At 39.8% G+C, this 20,839-nt stretch overlaps 1 protein-coding gene across 4 annotated transcripts in view; it reads right to left on the bottom strand.

Annotated features, from left to right (window-relative positions):
* The window catches only part of LTBP1 (latent transforming growth factor beta binding protein 1), a 184,829-nt gene that overhangs the window by 50,446 nt on the left and 113,544 nt on the right, over window positions 1-20,839 (bottom strand). For 2 of the 4 annotated variants that reach the window (XM_053382828.1, XM_053382830.1), the window contains 5 exons: window positions 11,950-12,048; window positions 8,441-8,566; window positions 6,762-6,887; window positions 5,275-5,394; window positions 1,456-1,575 (listed from right to left, as the gene is read on the bottom strand). In XM_053382828.1, coding sequence (XP_053238803.1) covers window positions 1,456-1,575; window positions 5,275-5,394; window positions 6,762-6,887; window positions 8,441-8,566; window positions 11,950-12,048 — 591 coding nt within the window. The remainder of the gene's footprint in view (window positions 1-1,455; window positions 1,576-5,274; window positions 5,395-6,761; window positions 6,888-8,440; window positions 8,567-11,949; window positions 12,049-20,839) is intronic. The other 2 variants (XM_053382829.1, XM_053382831.1) reach the window with 1 other exon arrangement.

Raw genomic sequence — 20,839 nt, 5'->3', positions numbered from 1 at the left:
GAAGGCTTTTAGAGAAGAAAAAAGAAAAAAAAAGGTTTATAAAGGAGGAAAGTAAGTAGATATGTGGGAGGGCAGACAGATAATGGAAGTCTGTCTGCTTAAAGTCATAGGAAATGCTGAGTAAGCTCCTCAGAATTTGCCAGCAAGCATTAACACAATAAGACTGTATCAAGACATACCTATCTGCTCTGCCTGTCATTTTAAAGTGTCCCTTTTGCTTTGAACATTGAAAGCAGACAGCACAGGATAAGATGCCAAGAGCCAGAGCCAATGTAAGCAATGACAAAAAAAACCCTCCTAACCTAGACACTGAAAAGCCATGCACCAGGATTCCAGACAACACAGGAAAATATAATTTCTTGTAGTTGGATTTTTTTCAGAGAAGTTAACTTCAGAAATACATGGGCTGGCCTATTCAATGATACACATTGTAGGCAAAACAGATGAAAGTAAGCTAAACATTTTTTCAATTTAAAATAAAGTGAATTTTGACAACTACCTCATTTTCAGTTGTGTGAGTGGACTGAAAGAGCATGGCCAAGCCCTTAGAAAATACCATTGTTCTTTTACTCTGGTGTATATTTCACTGTGTTTGAGCTTAAGGTTGAGCTGTGAAGAGCCTGAAGTGAAATATGAAGTGTAGAAATGCTTGAATGTGCTTTCCTCACATAAAAAGGAATTACTCTCTGCATTCAGTTTACTCTTGAATGATGCCAAAGCTAGATGTTTTCAGAGCCCCAGGTTACCTCCTCTCTTCTGTAAAGTGAAGCAAGATGAATGCCTGGTTTGCTGAAACTGCACACCAAGGAAGTTGAGCAGGGAAACTCAGAACATGGCAGCATCATATTACATGTTGACCCATGACAGGGCCTTCTCAAAGATGGCTCTCTGTTTGCGGAATGCCCTCCCTGGTGAGGTGCATCTCTCCCCCTCATAACTGACTTTTGGGATAAATTTAAAAAACATTCCTGTTTAACAAGGCATTTGATTCCCGAGAGGTACTGCTCCTGGCAAGCTTGAAATTAGCAAAGCTGAGTGCATGCAATTGCTTTAAATGTTATAAGTGTTTTTAGATGGTTTAAAAAAAATATTTCATTTGAAATTGTATTGTTTTAACACTTTGATATTTGCTGTTCTGGGCTCCTTTGGAAGGAAGGACAGGAGAGAAATTTAATAAATAAATAAAATGTCTTGTTGTGGCAGGTAATTTTATTATCAGGAGAGAGGAGGAGATACTGGGCTGCTGGTTTTAGCAGCAGCCATATACTTCCAGTGAAATCTAGTCGTGATGTGAGTCACAGTCATTCTAATTATTCTTTATCTATCAAACACTAAGTCTACATATCATAGTTGCCAAGGGAAGTTAACATCCTTGCCCAAGAACACGACACTGAAAAAATCTGGAATAACTGCAACAATATTTGCAATAGAAAACATTTTCAACAAGCCATTTACCATAGCATTTCCCGTTCCAGCCTCTGAATCCATCTCTGCAAGGGACACATTGGTAAGAACCAGGACTGTTAATGCACTCTGCATCTGAACAAGTGTGTGGAATTGTGCATTCATCAATATCTTTAAAAAGAAAACAAATGAAGTTTAAGATTTTAATAATCCATAAAGAGCAAGAGAATCTTAATGCTATAATAGAATTTGGGATGGTATATTTTGAGCATTGGGTGCTACTGTCCTGAAGATGCAGATCTGAACGGAACCATTGAAGTACACTGTAATGGTTCTAGGGGTTGCTTGTGCGTAAGTTGCCGCCACTCCTGGCTAGGTTGCCTGGTTAAACCTTTTCTGTCTGGACAGCCCTTCAATTCGTGGCTGTTTCAGTCGCTAGCAGAATCCGTCAGTGGGCATTTCTTGAACTTCTTCCAGCAAAGAAGTTCTTTGACGCCAAGTCTACGCCTACTTTCCCTGCGCGGAAGTCTTCTGCGCAGGGTGGGTGTGGGTAGCGGAGGACCCGTGCTCTCCCCGCTGGTCTCCTGTGAGGAGTCCTGGAGCCCCCTCACCGATTCCCCCATCTGCCCCCCTTTATCCCTGGTGTTACGTTGATTTCCTTCCCCAGCCGATGAGTTGCCTCTCTCCCTGCTGGGCCCTTCTCCAGCATCGCTTGGGAGCCTTGCCTCCGCCTCTCGCTCCGATGTCAGTTCCCTGACATACACAATGTGCTAGAATGCTGTGCTTGGTTAAATGATGCCTAAGGTTAAATCTCCATTCACCTATGATGCTTACTAGGTGCTCTTAGGCAAGTCCCTGTCTCTTAGCTTAACATACATTACAGAAGAGCTTTCCAAACTGTGTGTTGTGACACATTAATTTGTCGGCTGCAGTGTGTAGGTGTGCCACGCAAACACCCCCTGTTCTCCTCCCGGCGTTGGAAAGGGGCTAGTTTAACCTCCAGTTTGCGGGCAAAACTGAATTACTGTGTCACAACATTATGCATGTCTAAAAAGCGTGTCACCAACATGAAAAGTTTGGAAAGCTACCTTACAGGGCTGTTGTGAAATTAAAAACACTGCTATGAACTCCTCGGAAAGGAGGGCAAGAGGTAAAAAAATCAGGAATTAAACACCTGATATATTTCAACTAATGATTAGACATATTTTTAAATTACCTTGCTAACGTAGGCAAAGATCCTAAGCTTATTTATTTGGAAACATGTTCCATTGGGTAAACGGGTTTCGTTTTGAAGCTAAAATCTAAACATTTAAAACCACCTTATCACAACAAATTTAATATTTATATAAGCAACCACAGAGTTAAGGATATGACAATTTTTGGGTTTTGAAGGATCCCTGGTATACAGATTTTATTTTTTTAAATAAAGCCAACGAAAACATAGATGTATAATAAATTATCAATGTGAAAAGTAAAACATGTGTCTGGAATAAGCTACATAAAAATACATACAAATCTAAAATTATGAATGGTGCCCTGCAGCTATCTTACACAGCTTCTTGAAATGTAATCTAAACTATCAACATAGTTTGCTGTAGTAATGAACATAAAGGAAATATGGAACATTCCTTTCCTTTTCTTCCGCTGTATCTTGACAGGTGAATATCCTTATCTGACTTATCAGCAATTTCCTACTTGCAAAGGAAGAATCAACAATTTCATTCTCTCTTCCTCATCTCCACTTAATGTGAAGATCATTTGGGACCAAGGGACTGATTACACATGGCATATATTTGCATACAACATAAAGTTAGAGCTCTAGACACTGCCTGAAGACTTTGGGCTTACAGCCTCATGACCTGTTATGCTTGCAATAGGTAGAACAAACTCCAAACAATGCTAACTGAGGGAAGAGGGTGACAGGACTCAAGGGGAAGACAAGACAATCTGCCTTTCTGCAGTTGACACTTCAGGCTCCATTTGCACAAGGTCTCACATAGTTGTGAAAAGGAGGTAGGAAGGAGACTGGATCAGCTCTTGAGTGGAGCTATTTCCCAGGATTGTAGGCTAACCCAGCAAAACTAAAGGTGTCTAATATGGGTGGCCACTTCCCATCAGCCTCTTCTCACAAGGAGAATGGATTGTTACCCATCAGGCATAGACTTGACTTCAGTGGTACCAAGGGGACATTACAGCTGGCAAATCAAGCCACTCTCCCAGAGATTCTTGTAGGAAACCACCAGATCCACTCTGATGGTATTGGTGGATTATTATTATCAATTGTTTTATTGATGTTGTCTTTCAATCAAGCCATGGCCTGTTTGATCCCATTTATTCGGGACTCTGCTTCTTTCTTCCTTTCACTGCAAATTCTGTTGTGAAAAATATGCATAATTTCGACACCCTTGACACCTATGAGCACCAAATTGTGAAATCTATATCTAAAGCCATCTTTTAATTTTTTAAAAATGAACATAAACCCAGTAATTCTTATACTGTACTAGCAAAAGCTGGAGCTGAGAGACTGCAGAAGAATTTGCTAGCTTAAAAAAGGCATATTCTGATCGAAGGTGACAGGTATGAAAACAGAGTACGAAGACACTGATGATTAAGTAGGAGTAACTGAATATCATTTTAATTTATGAATGAATTTATGTTGATTTTTATTTTTTAACTCGAGGGGATATTCAGGCCAAAACCTAACTTCATAAGCGTTGTAAGTTAGACGTGCTGGGACGTTTTGTTCTATAAAACGGTGGATTTTTGCCAATATTTTATTCCAAACCACAAGTGGATTCCTTTGTAACAAGTGAAGTGATGAACTTCATTGTCAATGGCAATTTTCATAAATAATTTTAATAGAACAAATTTACAGATAAAGTAGATAGTGAGGTTTCCAACTTTAATTTTAATAATTTCCAATTTTAAAATGAAGCTCTTACGCTTCCCCCCCATTTTTTAGGAAGGGAACCTTCTATCGCTGAAGTTTAGCAACAGTGTTGGTTTGCTGTCCATGCTGATTTTGCCAGGTCATTTGGAACAGTGGCACACAGTATGGGAACCAGCACTATCCTAATCTGGTTTATTAATCACAGGAGTGTCACTGAGGAGTCACTAGCAGGCAAGCTGATACTAGCAGACCCTTGTCTGTAAATACCCACTTTTAAGAAAAAGCAGCTCCACATTTTATGCTGCAGTCATATTTACCACAGTTGTTCCTGAAGCAAATATGTGAACAGTGAATTATTATTACTAAATGATCATGACAACAACAAGACCACCAACCTTCAACAGGAATTCCCAGGGTAGTGAACAATTTATAATAAAGCAGAGAATAAAATGTCAACAACTATACCAAATAACATTTATCCTGAACAACAACATTGTAACTAACAGGCAGCAGCAGCAGATAAAGCGATAGCACAACCATCTCTTTAACCTCTGATGTCTAGGCAGAACGAACAGCTGGCGATGAAAAGACACCAATGAAGGGAACAGAAATATCCAACGGAAGAAATTCCCATGATATATCTATATCTTTAAAGTCTTGACACATGTACACAGGTGTTTACGGATGCATGCCTGACATTCATTCATGTTTTCTATGTTTGCTGTGAAGAAACCCTGGTTTACCCATTGGAAACACAATTTATATGTAAAGATGAAGAGAGACAGTAGAGCTCAATGAAAGGATAGGGTAAGTTATGGATTCTTGCATCATCAGTCCTGAGTCTACCATGTTACTGTCCTCAAATGCATAAACATTGTTCTCTATGGCACAACTCCCTCGGATGGCTTTTCTAAAGGAATTAGGAAACTATTAATAATGTCTGTGGATGATTATTCCAACATTTCAGAGTGACAACATACCTTCACACTGGCCTCTCCTGTTCATACGGAATCCAGTGTCACAAGCACATATGTATGAACCAATGGTATTTATACAGCGTCCTTCCCCACAGGTGTGAGATCCAGAACATTCATCAACATCTAGAAACCAAAATGAATACAAAAGTTAAATATGTACTGTAAATACACTAGTCTTCCTTTTCTTTTTAAGAATACACACATTTACAGAGGATGAAAGTCAACATCATTCTAATATGATTGTTCAATCAGTGCAAGCATTCCTAGTTGCCAGCTGCATTTATCTCCTTTCTCACTATTTTGCACACTATTTTAAGGGTGCTCCCAACACTAGTGGAATCCTTGAACAAGTTTCTGTTAGTGCACTGGGTTAGCTGAATCTGCCCAGAATTCTTATTCTTAGGGCCATGTAAATTGTTAATTTTATCACTCCCAAGACTGGCTGCTTACTTGCATAAATAGACTATTAGCTGGGGAGCTCACAGATCTTAGTTGCAACAACTACAACCTGTAATGTCAATATTCTTGCCTTAGTAACTGCAGGTGTTACTAGGACTGAAGTCCATGAGTTTATTTGCTTACTAATATTTACTGTCCTTCAGTCATGCCCTGATCATGACTGAGGGCCATTTGTCCAGCCACCTTCCAGCGGAGACATTGTATTTGGGTGCCCTGCTACAATACCTCTAAGAATGCTCTATGGAACATAGGAAGCCGCCTTGTACCAAGTGAAACTACTAACTCAGTACTGTCTACAGCAGGATAGGCAACATGGCAGCCTCCAGATGTTGCTGGACTACAAATCCCATCATCCCCAACCATCAGTCATAATATAAACTAAACTCTTGATGGCTGGTTGCCATGGTTTGAAAAGCAGTAGGCCTTACAGTAGGCCTGTACACTGAGTTCCTGAACAGCAGCCATACACTGCTACCCATTTAATCTGTGGATAAAACTTGATAAAAGCTCTCCATGTAAGTGTATCTCCAGGAACAGTCACAGCAAATCACACAAACAATACCATGAATGTTCAAAATGGTCCTACGTTAACATTTGATAGACCTTATTTAGTGTCACTTAGAAATGGTATTCACATTTGAGAGGGGCCAATTACAGAGCTGTTTTGGTTGCTAACGAACTATGTGAAATCTATTCTCATGCATGGGAGAGAGAGAAAAAACCTATCCTCCAAACATATTTTACGACTTAAGCTCTTACAGCAACATTATATTTTCAAGGAAGTATAACTGCACAAATAAATAATTTTAGGAAGACAGAATGAGTAATGACTTGCCCTCTGTAATGGTGGTCAATTTTTATTAAGAAATACTCTATGAACAAAAAGAGCAACCTAAGCATTAAGCACCCAGTCCAGTGCTTGTGTAAATCAATGTAAGTAGTTTTCCAATGACCTTAACGGATTTCAAACTCCAACTCTTAGCTATTAGCCCCAAGTATTAAGAGCTTGTTTCATAAAGCACAGTAGTTACCAACACAGTCTGTTCCTTGTTCACTGGCCATGAACCCTGCCTGGCAAATGCATAGGAAGCTTCCTTCTGTATTTTCACAACGCCCAAGGGAGCAGAGATGGGGAGCCTGAGTACATTCATTAATATCTGTTAAAGAAATAAAAACGAAGATTGAAAAAGTAGTACTCTGTCATGACCATCACTTCACTGCGCCCAATATACACAAGACACTAAAATGAAAGACAGACTCTATTAGTACAGACAGATTTGTTTCCACGGAGGTGAACAATAAAGATTTGGTATAAAATTCTGATTCAGAAAGCAGACTTATTGGCTTAAAGTTTCAGAGTATTACTTTATACCAACTTTCAGAGTATTACTTTTCCTTGAAGGAAGGAACTATACTTACTTGTAATAAGTGATCTTTCAGAGAGAACTTATGCATTTATGTATATGGGAGTCAAATACTATATGCCAGCAGATTCTGGAACCTCTCAGAACCAGGGCTAGTGAAGGGTGCTCCTTCTCTTTACACAGTTTTAAAATGGGGCAATATAAAGAAGCCTAGCAGACATTCAGTTCCTTGCAATACCGATCATAAAATTTCATGCACTCCTGTTAGGATTCCAAAGCACGGTCTACAAGGAGGAAAAATATAAAGACTCCTTGAAGCACCTCAGTTTTCTTAATTTACAAGCACCATCCTTTGTGCATGCAGGATAATTTAGAACAGGTTGTGTGCCAAGATACATTTAGGTAGTGTACAGTTCAGGGATGGGGACCATGTGACTTCTGGGCTGCATCAACAGAAGTATAGTATAGTATAGTATAGTATAGTATAGTATAGTATAGTATAGTATAGAAGTATACAGATCAAGGCAAGTAATAGTACCACTCTATGCTGCCTTGGTCAGACGACATCTGGAGTACAGTGTCCAATTTGGGTTTTGGGGTGCCACAATTTAATAAGAATATTGACAAGTGCAGAAGAAGGAGACTAAGGTGATCAAGGGTCTGGAAAACAAGCCTTATGAGGAACAGCTGAGGGAGTTGGGTACGTTTAGCTTTGACAGTGAAAAGAGCCATCTTCAAATATCTCAAGGGCTGTCACATAGAAGAGGAAGCGAGCTTGTTTTCTCCTGCTCTAGAGGCTAGGACCCAAATCAATAGCTTCAAGTTACAAGAAAGGAGATTACTGTCAGAAAGAAGAACTTTCTGACAGTAAGATCTGTTCAACAGTGGAATGGTCTCTCTCAGGAAGTGTGCACTTGTTGACTCTTCTTCCTTTGAGGTTTTAAGCAGAGGTCGGATGGCACCTGTCACATATACTTTAGTTAAGATCCCTGCATCACAGGGGGTTGGACTAAATGACCCTTGGGGTCCCTTCCAACTCTACAATTCTATGATTCTATGTTTCTGGACTTCCATCAGCTCCAGTCAGTGTGGCCAATCGTCAGGGCAGTTGTTGTCCAACAACCTCTGAAGGGCCCCGTTTCCTCATACCTGGTACAAAAGAGCTGCAAAGTTCTATGAGAACAAGGGAGATCTTTTAAAAAATGTATTTTGACCAAGATTAAGGACCAAAAAGGGAAGAAGTCATTCATATTTACCATAGTTGTTTCATACAAATTACAGGTTACATTTCTTCAGATCCTTCACTCACTAATCAGTTTAGCAAAGGCAAAGAAAATTTCTCATACCAGAACATTTTGTTTGTTGATCATTAAGCTTGTATCCATCATTGCAGAAACAGGTGTATCCCACAGGCAAATTAACACAATGTCCTGCTCCACAAATATCTGGGTTCACTGTGCACTCGTTGATTTCTAAATAGAAAGAAAAACATACCTGGAGCAGGCCATTTAAAACATTTGCATAAGTCCACTACTATTCTCAAAATAAAAAGGAAGAAAAACCATTCAGAGTGGCTGGGGCAACTGAGTCAGATGGGTGGGGTACAAATAATAAAATTATTATTTCAGCCTCTTGTTATCCAACCCAGTGGCTGTGGAGCAAGAAGCCAGTACAGAGTTGAAACAATACTTAAAATAAACAGCCTGACATACACCCTACAAAAGCTTGCCCTTCCGTTCCCTAAATTTACATACTACCCTAATGCATCTGGAAATCAAGTGAAAGGAACTGGCCTGTAAACATGCAAGAAACGTTTGATAGAGATCCAGGATGGCCTCTTAACTTCCTAACTCAATGCTAGATCCATATGAAACTGCAGCTCAAAGATCTCCTCAGTGAATGGGTCAACATGTGCTGTGTACACCGTTTTCTTCTTTGGAATAGTTATGAGGAATTTGTAAGTGAACTGAAGCATGGTTTTAATCTTTATAGAAAAAAAGAAACCCCTGGTAGTTATGTCAAATGTTGATGCATGTATTGTAAGCATCTTCCACCTTCTCATCTCAGGGTTAAGACCGGCGCGTGCCAAACCTTCAGGGCTCAAGAGTTGACATTCTGGATGAGTTGCCCCATGTTAAAAAGCCACACAAATTTTTCCCCAAGTTTTATCAACCTAAGTCTTTATATTAAAAGTTCCTAATGGTGCTGGTCCAGTTGCTTCCAGGGGCAAGCTTGACTTCATCCACAGGCTATTCTTTAGGCAATAGTTACTTCACAACTCCTGAAAGCTGAAGCAGAATTCATTCAGTTAAGGGGAGCCAGCCCTGACTCACCTTGGAAGAAAAGAACCAGTGACACCAGCAGGGACTTTGTCTACTAAAACCTGAGAACATTTTGCTTGCACAACCAACCAATAGTTTAGACGCTAGGAAGTCAAACTTCCCTGCTGCGATGTGATTTGTGATTAAGAAGTGGAAGCACAAGAAGTGTCTCAATAAAACTCCATCTTTAAGTTGGCAGTTATTTCCATGCAGCCACTATGGCGGATTCTGGGACACCAAGCAACTTTATTCACATTGACTTTGTGGTTTAGAACTCCATCCTTATCAACCCTATAGCAAAAGCAGTAAAAAGGGACACTGAGATCTGTGGAGGTTGGGGATTGAACCCCCTTAATTTGCCTGATGCCAGGCCCGGTGATTAAGTCAAAAGGATATGCAATGTTTGCTAATAATGCACACACTGTAGAAACATTTTTAATATGCACCACAGCATTTAGGTAGATAACCAAGGACATAGGAAGTTCCATCCTTTACATTTTCTGTACAATGTCTGCCTCCAAAAATTGCCTTCTGGAACCTATTCAATACTGAAAGTGGCTTCATATTAAAATGCACAGTCCTAGATGCTGAGAGAAGTTATGGCACTGAAATGAATACTGATTATACAATTTGCCCAGACAACTATCACAGAATATGAAGTAGTGGGATCTGTAATAATAATAATAATAATAATAATAATAATAATAGTAATAAACTTTTACTACAGCCCTTTTACTGATACACAGAATAGCACCTGTCATTTATCTCATCTGTCCTAAAAAGGATTCTGTTAACTGGCCCAAAGGATCACCCAGCAAGCACATAGCTTAATGTGCTAGGATAACAATGTAATCTATTAATAGCATATGCATTTCTTTTAAAAAAAGAAAGCAACTGTTTATTAGGCAAACTTGACCTCAAATGGAATACTGATGGATGTTGCAAAGATTCAACAAATATAGAACATTCAGAGACATAGAGATAAACATTGAATTTAGAAATTGCAGGGTATGCTGGAATATATCAGTAAGTTTATAGCAAACTACACAGCTGGTAGTACTTAACTAAGAAAAACCCTTTGCAAAGATAAATTGAAGCCAGAGTATTAAAGAAAGTTCCAGAGCCTGGAGAATATAGAAATATCATCACTACTGTTGAAATTCTTTGATCCGCTGGAAAGGGTTGATCAAAATTTTCCTCACAGATGCTCTGGAGGAGAGACATTAATAAGATGCTATGCTACATGGCTGTATTGCATACCGCTCCTTAGAAACAAGTGTGCGCACAAGGGGTAGAAAACTTAACATTTGTGATGTTTAAACACACAACTATGACAGAATTCCTGAATAAATGTAGCAATCATAGAAAAAGAGGTGTGGTTCTCTTGTGGATCAGGAAATGGTTAAGTTTCAAGAAGCAGGGGTAGGAATAAAGAGACAGTTCTCTAAGGAAGAAGGTAGAAAGTGGAGCCCTCCAAGGACTGGTATTGGAAGCTGTGCTTTTTAACTTGTTCATAAACAACTTAGACCTAGGAGTTAGCAGTAAGATGGCCAAGGTAATAATAATGTGATAGTAAGTTGTCCAGGGTTGTTGAAACAAAAGAAAAAAAATTCTGAAGAACTCCAAAAGGACCTCTCCAAACTTCGTGAAATGGCAGTAAAATGTCAAATGCAATTCAGTGTAAACAAGTGTAAAATGATGCATATTGGGGGCGGGGGGAGAATCTTAATTTCACATACATGCTCATGGTGGTGGAGGATCAGGAACAAGACATTTATTAATGAAGATAAATAAAACTGCCAATCTCTTGGAGGTGCATCCTGGAAACCTGCTCACTGCTAGGCTTTTCTTACCTAGCCTAGAAAGGTGGGACCCTGGCCCTACAAAAGCTGAGGGAGTATGTTTCTCAAAGAATGGCTTCCCCACACAACCCAGTTCTAGATCAGATTCTGGAAACTATCCCCAAATTATTATTTTCATTAGGCACCTTTAGAAATCAATGCGATTTTCTCAAGTTTTTATTATGGAATATGGGTAAATTCACAAGATCGCTCACCATGTCATGTCTGTGTCTTTTCATATGCTTTTAAGGGGGATATGGGTTAATGCACCGCTTATAGAAAAAGGCATTTTAAGAGCTTTGGGGAGGCATATTTGCATAAAGTATGCGTCCTGAAATGTAATGTGCCTGTATGTGGAGCTGACCAGAAACTGTCCCCATGCATGCAGAAAAAATGCAGTTGAACCATGGTATACAAACCTGCAAATACACTCCCGGTGGGTGGAATCCTTTAGACTCTATTTTATATACACAACGTAAGTCAACTGTGAACTGCATGCCATCCATATGACCAGACTTGCCAAAAATAACATACAATTCCACCCTCTTAAACTGAACATTTTTGGCCCTGAATTTTCCTGTGTTCTGCTGCTCTATTCTTCCTGTTTGACGCTCTAATAGCCCTCAGTTATTTGGGAGTATGCACCCATTTCTACCTCCAGCCATTTTTTTGTGGGGAAAGTATGCATCATACCTGTAACTTGAGTCGGTGCTATTACTTGACTAGCACTTGAAGTAGACACATCTGGGCCAACTTCTACAGGCACAGGAGGAGAGGTTTTTTCAACTACTACTGTGCAAAAGAAAAGAGAAAATTATTTACATATGAGGAAGGCAAGTTTTAAAATACGCGCATGGCTTAATGAACTAATCATTAATGGAAAACTGTAGTAAGGGTCTCTTTATATGTTTCTAGGTGGTGCATGTTACAGACTCCCATTGTGTATCTTCTAAAATCCTGAATTTTGAAGAAACTGCACATCTCCCTTTAGTTGCTAGTGCCTTTTGCTCCCCACAAAACATGCCCAGAGTGCATGTGTTGTTATAAGGAGATGCACAATACTGTTATATGCTTTAGTCTTACCAAGCAGCAAACACATGAACATCTGCTAAATTACTCAAAATAATTTCTTATTCTGAACACTGACAGTCTGACCTATTTGTTACTCTGGTGCATGTGAAAGAAATCTGGAACTGTGTAAAACTAATAAAGCAAGTATAGTGACGAAACTTCACTGTCTAAGCATCACTGAATGAGATGTTTGAAATACACGAGGGATTGTGGGACCACTTTCGGAAAATTTGTTCCCACTTCAATTCACTTTTTGGTGCCTAAGTTAAGTGTCTACCACATTCAGGAATATGAAAAGGACTTCCAAATCATTCTCCATTTCAATTAAATCTATTTCTCTTCAACTTCAACATATGCCCCTCCATAAAATTTTTGCACATAAAAATTCATGGGCACAATTAACCAAGCACAGCTGCAGTACAACCTCCATTGAGTTCAGTAGACTCATTAGCAATCCAAAGATTCATGGGTTTCATGGGTTCATTGCTCACTGGCTAAGTAGAGAGTACTTTATCACACTGTGTTGCACACAGTGAACAGTTTTGCAGTCATTTCCCTTCTTAAGCCTGCTTCAGGCATAATGATAGAAGAGATAACAGTGCAGATGTAACCATTGTAAGGAGATCAGGAGCGTGGCATGGGATTGCATGCTCCTCCTCCCCTTTGCCAGAGCAAATTACCTCCTACCTTCCTTGAATATATACATAATATATCTCCTTTCAGTAGCATACTCTCATGCCAGCTAATAAAAAAATAAAATCAATGAAAGAGCACCAAAACAACGTAACACAACAAAAACACACAGCCCAAAGAAATAAAAAAGTATTAAAGCACAGAAGCATCCCTGGAGCTAGGTAGAATCAAGTTCAGCTAATGTTTAACAAGGCCTGGAAGAAGAGAAAGGTCTTTGCCTAGCATTGGAAAGGTTTACGAAAAGCCACTAGTGAGCCTTCCCAGGGATTGCATTCCAAAAACAGCAGAAACATTCCTTCCATTGGTTGCAATCCACCTGCGTTCAGCAGATGGAAAGACCTAAGAAGATACTCTGATGATTATTTCAATTCCTATTTGAGAAAAGGACGCCCCTTTAGGTACCCATGTCCCGAGCAGGGGCGGATTTACAGCAGGACAGTGCAAGCAGTGCGGTCGCACCAGGGGCTGGCACCAAACTGAAATGCATCCAGATCTGGATTTGTATAGCAACCACCAACTCAAGCATATTGACCAGGAAGGGGAAATAGATGGGTCTCACAACCCTTCTCTCTCACAAGAAAGCATGTTCTTGGACCCAGCTGATGAACCCTCACCTGCTATATGTTATAAGCCAAGGGAGTCAAGAAACAAGGAGACAGTCGGCCACACCCCACCAAGCACCTTTTACATAGCCTTAGTAACCACTAACTAATATTCACCCAACAAAGCTGGGCAACAAGGTTCCCTGTGCACATTCATTGCTTGAAGGCAGAATCAGTGGCATCCAAATTAAAGCAAGTAAGAGTGAGCAGTGTTGAGGGAGGAACTGGCTGAGACCAAATCCAAAGTGGCCTCATCTGATCTGTATCTCCCAGACTAATGAGTGGATTGGAACATAGTCCAGAATTCTGACTCAAACAACTCTGATGTGGTGGTCCCACTTTACTCCTTTCTTTAAACTGCTAACCACTATTAGCAACAGTTTGAAAGTGGGCAGTGGCTGCCTTATGCAGTGAAAACTATCTTACAAATACTACCTGAAAGTCATGGGATATGATAATGTTCTGTTACTAGCATGAACACTGTACAGAAAAACATGTGGCTGTTCCATAGGTCTGTAGGAACAGCCATCTTTTTTGTAACTCAGTAGAGAGTGATGTCATTCCAGCACATTCAATTTCATCAAGGAGGCATTTATTGTCGCATTTACACTATGCATGGCAAAAATCATTTATAGTCAAAATACATTTTGGTAGGTGGGATTGCTAAAGCCTACGCCCTTTTTAATTCCCCTCCCCCCAAGTGTGTAAAGCTGAATGTACACAAATTAAATGTGTGTAAGTTGTGAGTTAGCTGTATTGTTTCTTTGCTGCCTTCACCATCACAGAGTAGGCTTGAAGATAGATTGTTGCCTGTATTTCTTAATCTTCATACTATGTTTCCTGCCACTTTCTTCTAAGCCATTTCCATAACTAGTAAATGGAGCTGGTAAACCAAGGAGGAAAACAGGATCTGCTCCACAGGCAAGCGTGTGGGGGAACCATTGATGCTCTGTGAACTATTATACTTCATGTAACCCCTACAGAGTGACAAGGGTTTGATGGGGCACCGGTCATGTCAAAAGGAAACTTGCCAGGGACTCTGAGGGGGGATCTTTCAGATTCCATCACTGTTCTAACATATCCACTGATCAGGCAGAGAAGAAAAGCCATTGCAAGCCTAAACCTCATCAGGAAATTATCTGACCTGAACAAGGAGAAATCACAATCTTTATGCCACATTGAAAACATAAAAACCAAACCTTTGCATTGATGCTGAGGTCCACTAAGATTATTGTTTTCAGCTCCCACAGGAAGATAGTTGAGCAGAAGGATGCTAAGAACAGAATTCCTAATCTGTCCTGATTGTCCAACACAAATTTGAAATAATCCAGGGATTGTGGGAGTATGAGATGGAATCCTTAGGGACTACAGCAAAAGACAACAACCAACATGACCAAACCCTCAATCCTGTATTGGTGTTAGACTGAGAAAACAGAATGCAACAGCTGAGAGAGGCCAGCTGCTTCCAGGCTCATCCTTCCACGTCCAGTAACGTAAGCCAAATCAGCATCCACAATCAAGACATATATCATTGCCATTTTACTGTTAACTGACCTGACATTAATACAGCAGCATTATCTGACCCAAAATACATATTGGGAGGGAAACTGAGGTCACTGTTGCTGGAAGAAGAACCAGAATGAGGACTAGGCTTTAAGATTCTGAATTTCCATCTCCCTGCCTGGCTTGTCCGATACCAAAGCCATGGGTGTCCATTTGAACTTCCTGCAGTAGGACAGCAGAATTATAGCAGCACTGGCCTTAAATATGGTTAACAAACCATTGTTAGCTGTAACCAGACTTTGCAAACTACCTTTTAACCAACAAGTCAACCTGACAATTCTGTAAGTGAAGTGAAACTTGTAACCCTGTTTCTAAGCCTGGTTTAATAGCTAACCATGGATATCATCAATGCAGACTAAAGTGCCAGGAAAATTGGAAGCTGCCTTGTACTGAGTGAGGCCATGGCCCATCCGGCTCAGTATTTAGGTAGGGGTCTTTTTTGTCTCTACATGGATATGCCAGGGATTGAACCTGGAATGTTCTGCATGCAAATCATTGAGCTATAGCTGCACCTTAAAAAATGTTAATTGGGTAAGGGAAAGGAATTCACCAAGGAAGAATGGAATGAGATGGAATGCATGAGTCCATGACATGCATTAGGTCTTATTTTCTTCACCAAAGAGTCTTGTCTAGTGGACTTTAAAAGGATTATTCATGTAAAGATAATAAAAATTTTGCTAGATTAAGCCCTTCTTTTTAAAATGCAGAACATTAAATTAGAAATAAAATTCTAAAAATGAAAGGAATATAGACACCATAAAGAATTATTCCATGCCATTTTTGCAAGGATTCTCATCCATTAAAGGAGGAGTCAAAAAGAGCTACCTGGAAATTGTGGATGCAGGTTAATAGTTGAAATCCCAGGAGAAAGCTGAGGTTGACCAGGTTTTTCTCGGTCATCAAGTGAAACTAATTCCTAAAAGAATGGTTAAAAATTAAATGGGTGATTATGTGTTTTTAATGTGTCTCCCCAATTTTGTAGTGAAATTTTGCTTTGAAAAAATGATGTTTCATAGCAAACTGTGTGTATTTATATATAGTTTAAAAATAAGAGCAAGCATTAACTCCTTGTAATTGGTTCATTTTCCATTCAGCAGCAGCTCTTGTAGACAATGTATTTTTATCACAATTTATTAGGTAAAGATAAATCTTCTAAATATATTGATATACATATAGTACATAAAGCCAAACATACATCTATTTGTAGACTTGTGATTAAAAATAACTTATCCTTGCATATGCACATCTGCTTTTAATATGCTTAGATGCAGGAATGCCTCTTATAACTAGGAGCTCAGAACAGGCACACATATACAAATAAAATATCAAACACACACACACCATCTACACATTATTGGTGCAGTACAGAACAAAGTTTGGTGCATTTAGGACCCATTGCAAACAATGGTACCTCAGCATGCCCAACGCTCCCCATGGCTGAAATCCTCCATTTTGCTGGGTGGACTAATTCTCTTTTAGACTACTGGGGATTGTGTTTTACAGCTGTGTGCAGGGCTGACCCCTGTAATTGTAGAATTACAGATTAAGGGCTGCCAAGCCAATTTAAGGTTTGGAAACTATATCTGGTTCACAACTCAGTGAAAGCTGAAAGAGAATAACCACAGCTCACAAATCACAGGTAAAACTTATGCGTCAATGAGTTACAATGGAGCTCTTATCCTTGATTTCTCTTCACGCAAAGGGGAAGAATCATCTATGGGGGGTAAGTCTGTGGGAAAGGGGTAGAACACAGTCATAGAATTGACCTGAGGGTCATCTGGTCCAACATCCTGCAATGCAGGAATCAGTTATGTGTCAAGTGCCTTTTGGGGATACGGCACAAAGCACTGAGGTTCATATAATACATGCAATACAGACAATATGTAGATGTACTCTTGGGCATAGGAAATTGGCACCATCTTTCACAGAGCCTATGTCTTTGAGGCAAGGAAAGGTGCAATGTCTTTATGTTAGTGCTGGGATGAAACATACACCACAATTTTATAGTCATTCTCCACATTGCAATCTGGGGAACTATTTTCTGAACTTTTCAAAGGTGCCATGTGAAGTTTTAAGAAAATTATTGACAGGCAACCCCTGACACCACTGAATTATTTTACTCTACAAGTGGCTGGGGACTTTGTTTTCTCCTAAAACACTGTGCTGTATTTGCTTACAATGGCAAGGATCTCATGCCAGCTTCTAACTTGGCAGGACTTCCTAGAACACCCTTGTGACGTTGATTTATCATATGAGTGTTCCAGAAAAGTCTTGCTGATCTGGAAGCTGCCATGAGCTCCAAGCTGCTGCTAGTGAATGTGGTGTTTCTGCTTACATGTTTTAATGGGGAAACTGAAAACTGTTTTCAGAGGGCTTTGTTATTTGTCAAACAGTATATAAATCTTGTTAAACAATAGTTTAAAAAACCAAGACCCTTAGGTCATCTCATACAGTAAAATAAAGTGGCACATTCCCTCCTCCACTTTCCTCAGGAATAGAAAGAAGTTCACTGAACTTTGTTCATACTTAAAAGGTAAAGGTACCCCTGCCCGTACGGGCCAGTCTTGACAGACTCTAGGGTTGTGCGCCCATCTCACTTAAGAGGCCGGGGGCCAGCGCTGTCCGGAGACGTGGCCAGAGTGACAAAGCTGCATCTGGCGAGCCAGCGCAGCACATGGAAACGCCGTTTACCTTCCCGCCAGTAAGCGGTCCCTATTTATCTACTTGCACCCAGGAGTGCTTTTGAACTGCTAGGTTGGCAGGCGCTGGGACCAAACAACAGGAGCGCACCCCGCCGCGGGAATTCGAACCGCTGACCTTTCGATCGGCAAGCCCTAGGCGCTGAGGCTTTTACCCACAGCGCCACCCGCGTCCCCTGTTCCTACTTAGCAATGGACAAAATTCTCATTTTTCCAGTCCTCCGTTCTCCACAATATCACATCAGTTTGTGATTTTTAAAAAGGCCTTCGCAAAGACTCAGCTATTTACTCCTAATATACACATTGTTTCTAAATCATACATTGGCTGCACTTGACCAAACTGTCTCTGGTAGACCTACTGTCTGGGAGATCAAGTTTTGCCCCATCTCAACTTTATCTGAGAATGCAACCAGTTTGATTGTCTTACAGATTTCCACAAGAACTGAGTCTGAACATGCAATGCATCTACTTTGTCCAACTCTGGGTTCTGTTGCTTAGGGCAGGCTTTACCTAACAAATCTCAGCAGAAGACATGCACAAGGACTATCTGCTTGCTCAACAGGACTTTCCCTGCTCTGCCCTTGAGCAGTCCCTGAAATTGGCTCTGGAAGGACCAGGAAAGCCCCCAGAGCAGCACACATGAGGAGGAGAGGGGGAACTGTTCTGTCTGGCAAGATGAAATGCTTGAGTTGACAGAATGATTAAAGAGTGTGATGTTCAATTCCTTCCACAGCATGATGCTAGGTGAGACAGGATTCCTCAGTTTTTAAGACTAAAGCAGAGAAAGTATATTGAAAATTAAGTACTTTAAAGAGAGAGAAATAATAGCTTTATTGTATGATTCTATTTACATAACATATATCATGATATATTGTTATACAGTGGCCTGGAATCAAATTAAATATTAAAACAATAACTATTTTCTATCTCAACTATTATTAAACTGCTAGTGACCTAATGTTCTTTTTAAAACAATGCAGAAACTGGGAATAATCTGTTAATGACTGTTTTATGAATATATTATGTAATATTTTAAATGCTGCTGAGCATTTTTTAAACAAATGTGTAGCTCAAGGGCACATATTTCTGGTTGCTGCATCTGAAATTGCAAAACTGGGAAATGCGCAGAAAAAGATACCAAAATGTTCAGAGGCTGAGATAACATTCCTATGAGGAAAAGCTAAAGTGCCCAGGTCTTTTTAGCTTATAAAGAAAACAACTAAGAAGGAGGAGGAAGAACTTAGGAAACTGTTTTATAATGAGTCAGGCCATTGCCTATCTCTGTACTGCCTTCACTGACTGGAAGCAGTTGTGCAGAATCTCAAAAGGGAGCCAGCTGTACCAGGGGGTGGCAAAGATGAAGTCTGAGGCCTTTGGCATGCGAAACACATCCGCTTGTTGTAGAGCTATGGTTCTTTCCACAGCAATTTAAACGGTTTTTTAAAGGATACAATAAATACATGGTGGTCTATCAGTGACTATTAACCTTTACAGCTAAATGCACATTCCATGTAGCAAGGCAAAATGCCTGGGAATACAAGTTGCTGTGAAGTGGGGTGGGATATAGGGAAGAGCTGTTGCCTTCATGCCTTGCTTGTGGTCTTGTAAAAATCATGCAGCTGTGCTCTATCGCAGGAGTTTTGAAACTGTGGTCCATGGACCACCAGTGGCCTGCGAGATTCATTCAGGTGGTCCACGGCATGTGTGCATTAGTCATACTGATTTTTAATTGTGTTTTAATTGCTTCTTTTATTTTTATATGCTTTTTATGCTATAACTGGATTTCTATGGAATGCAAATATATATTAAAATATAATTTAAAAATCATAAAGCATTTAGCACAGTGCATTGCAATTGATTCAACAAGCAGAAAAATAATTTAAGTGTAGACTAAGATGGCCACTTGCTCTGATCCAGCAGAGCTAGTCTTTATAAGCCACTATGCTCCAACTAAGGAAATGCAAAACTGAATTGTTCCTACCTTCCACAACTGGTGTGTGAACTTTAGTATGCCCTATAATGATGAGGATGAAGTAATAATAATAATAATAATAATAATAATAATAATAAATTTTATTTATATCCTGCCCTCCCCAGCCAGAGCCGGGCTCAGGGCGGCTAACACCAGTAAAATTACAATAGAAACATAATGGGGAGGGACCAACCCCCCCAATTTAAAATACAGGTTAAAATGCAATTTAAAAAGCAGCCACATTTTAAAAGTAGCTCATAAATCAAAGCCTTAAGGGGAGGGAAGACATAAGGGTCAGACTGAGTCCAAACCAAGGGTCAGGCAGAACAGCTCTATCTTGCAGTCCCGCAGGGCCCTAGTCTCTTGTGACAGAGTGTTCCACCATACTGAAAAGGCCCTAGTTGAGACCAAGTAGCACAGGTAAATATTCTGTGGGGAAAAACCCTACATAGTTCCCAAATATTATTTTATGTTAGATTTTGTGAACCTTAGCCATGCTGTCAGATTATTTACAACACTTTTATCACCTGCTGGCCAATGGAAGGATATGGAACTGCTCAATTTCACATTTTGTTGATCTTTGGGTCAGTATAGCTTCCTAATGTTATACTTGCACTGCAAATTATTATACTAACACTGCAGTTATATGGAAGATTTTGTTGTTGTTGTTTTAACAACTGATTTGTACATATGCTGAAGAGCTGTGCTGAATGGGAACGGTGAACTGAGGCCACCAAAAAGTTAGGACATGGTTGATATTTTTTCATTGATACCAATAATTTTTGTTTATGAAAAAAGATTGCATATCGGAGAATACTCACCATATGGATATTAATCAGTGAGTTTCAATTACTACAGCCTCAAAAAGTAACTATTTTCTTCCCACAATTTCCACAATTTCAGGTAAATCTCAAGCTCATTTTTGTTTTACAAAATGCAAAATTGAGCACTGTTTATGTGTTACCTGATCTGGGGCTGCAGTT

This window comes from Podarcis raffonei, chromosome 3 (assembly GCF_027172205.1).
Source record: "Podarcis raffonei isolate rPodRaf1 chromosome 3, rPodRaf1.pri, whole genome shotgun sequence".
Taxonomy (NCBI): domain Eukaryota; kingdom Metazoa; phylum Chordata; class Lepidosauria; order Squamata; family Lacertidae; genus Podarcis; species Podarcis raffonei.
The sequence above is the reverse complement of the archived record's forward strand: the minus strand, read 5'-3'. Positions and strand labels throughout refer to the sequence as shown.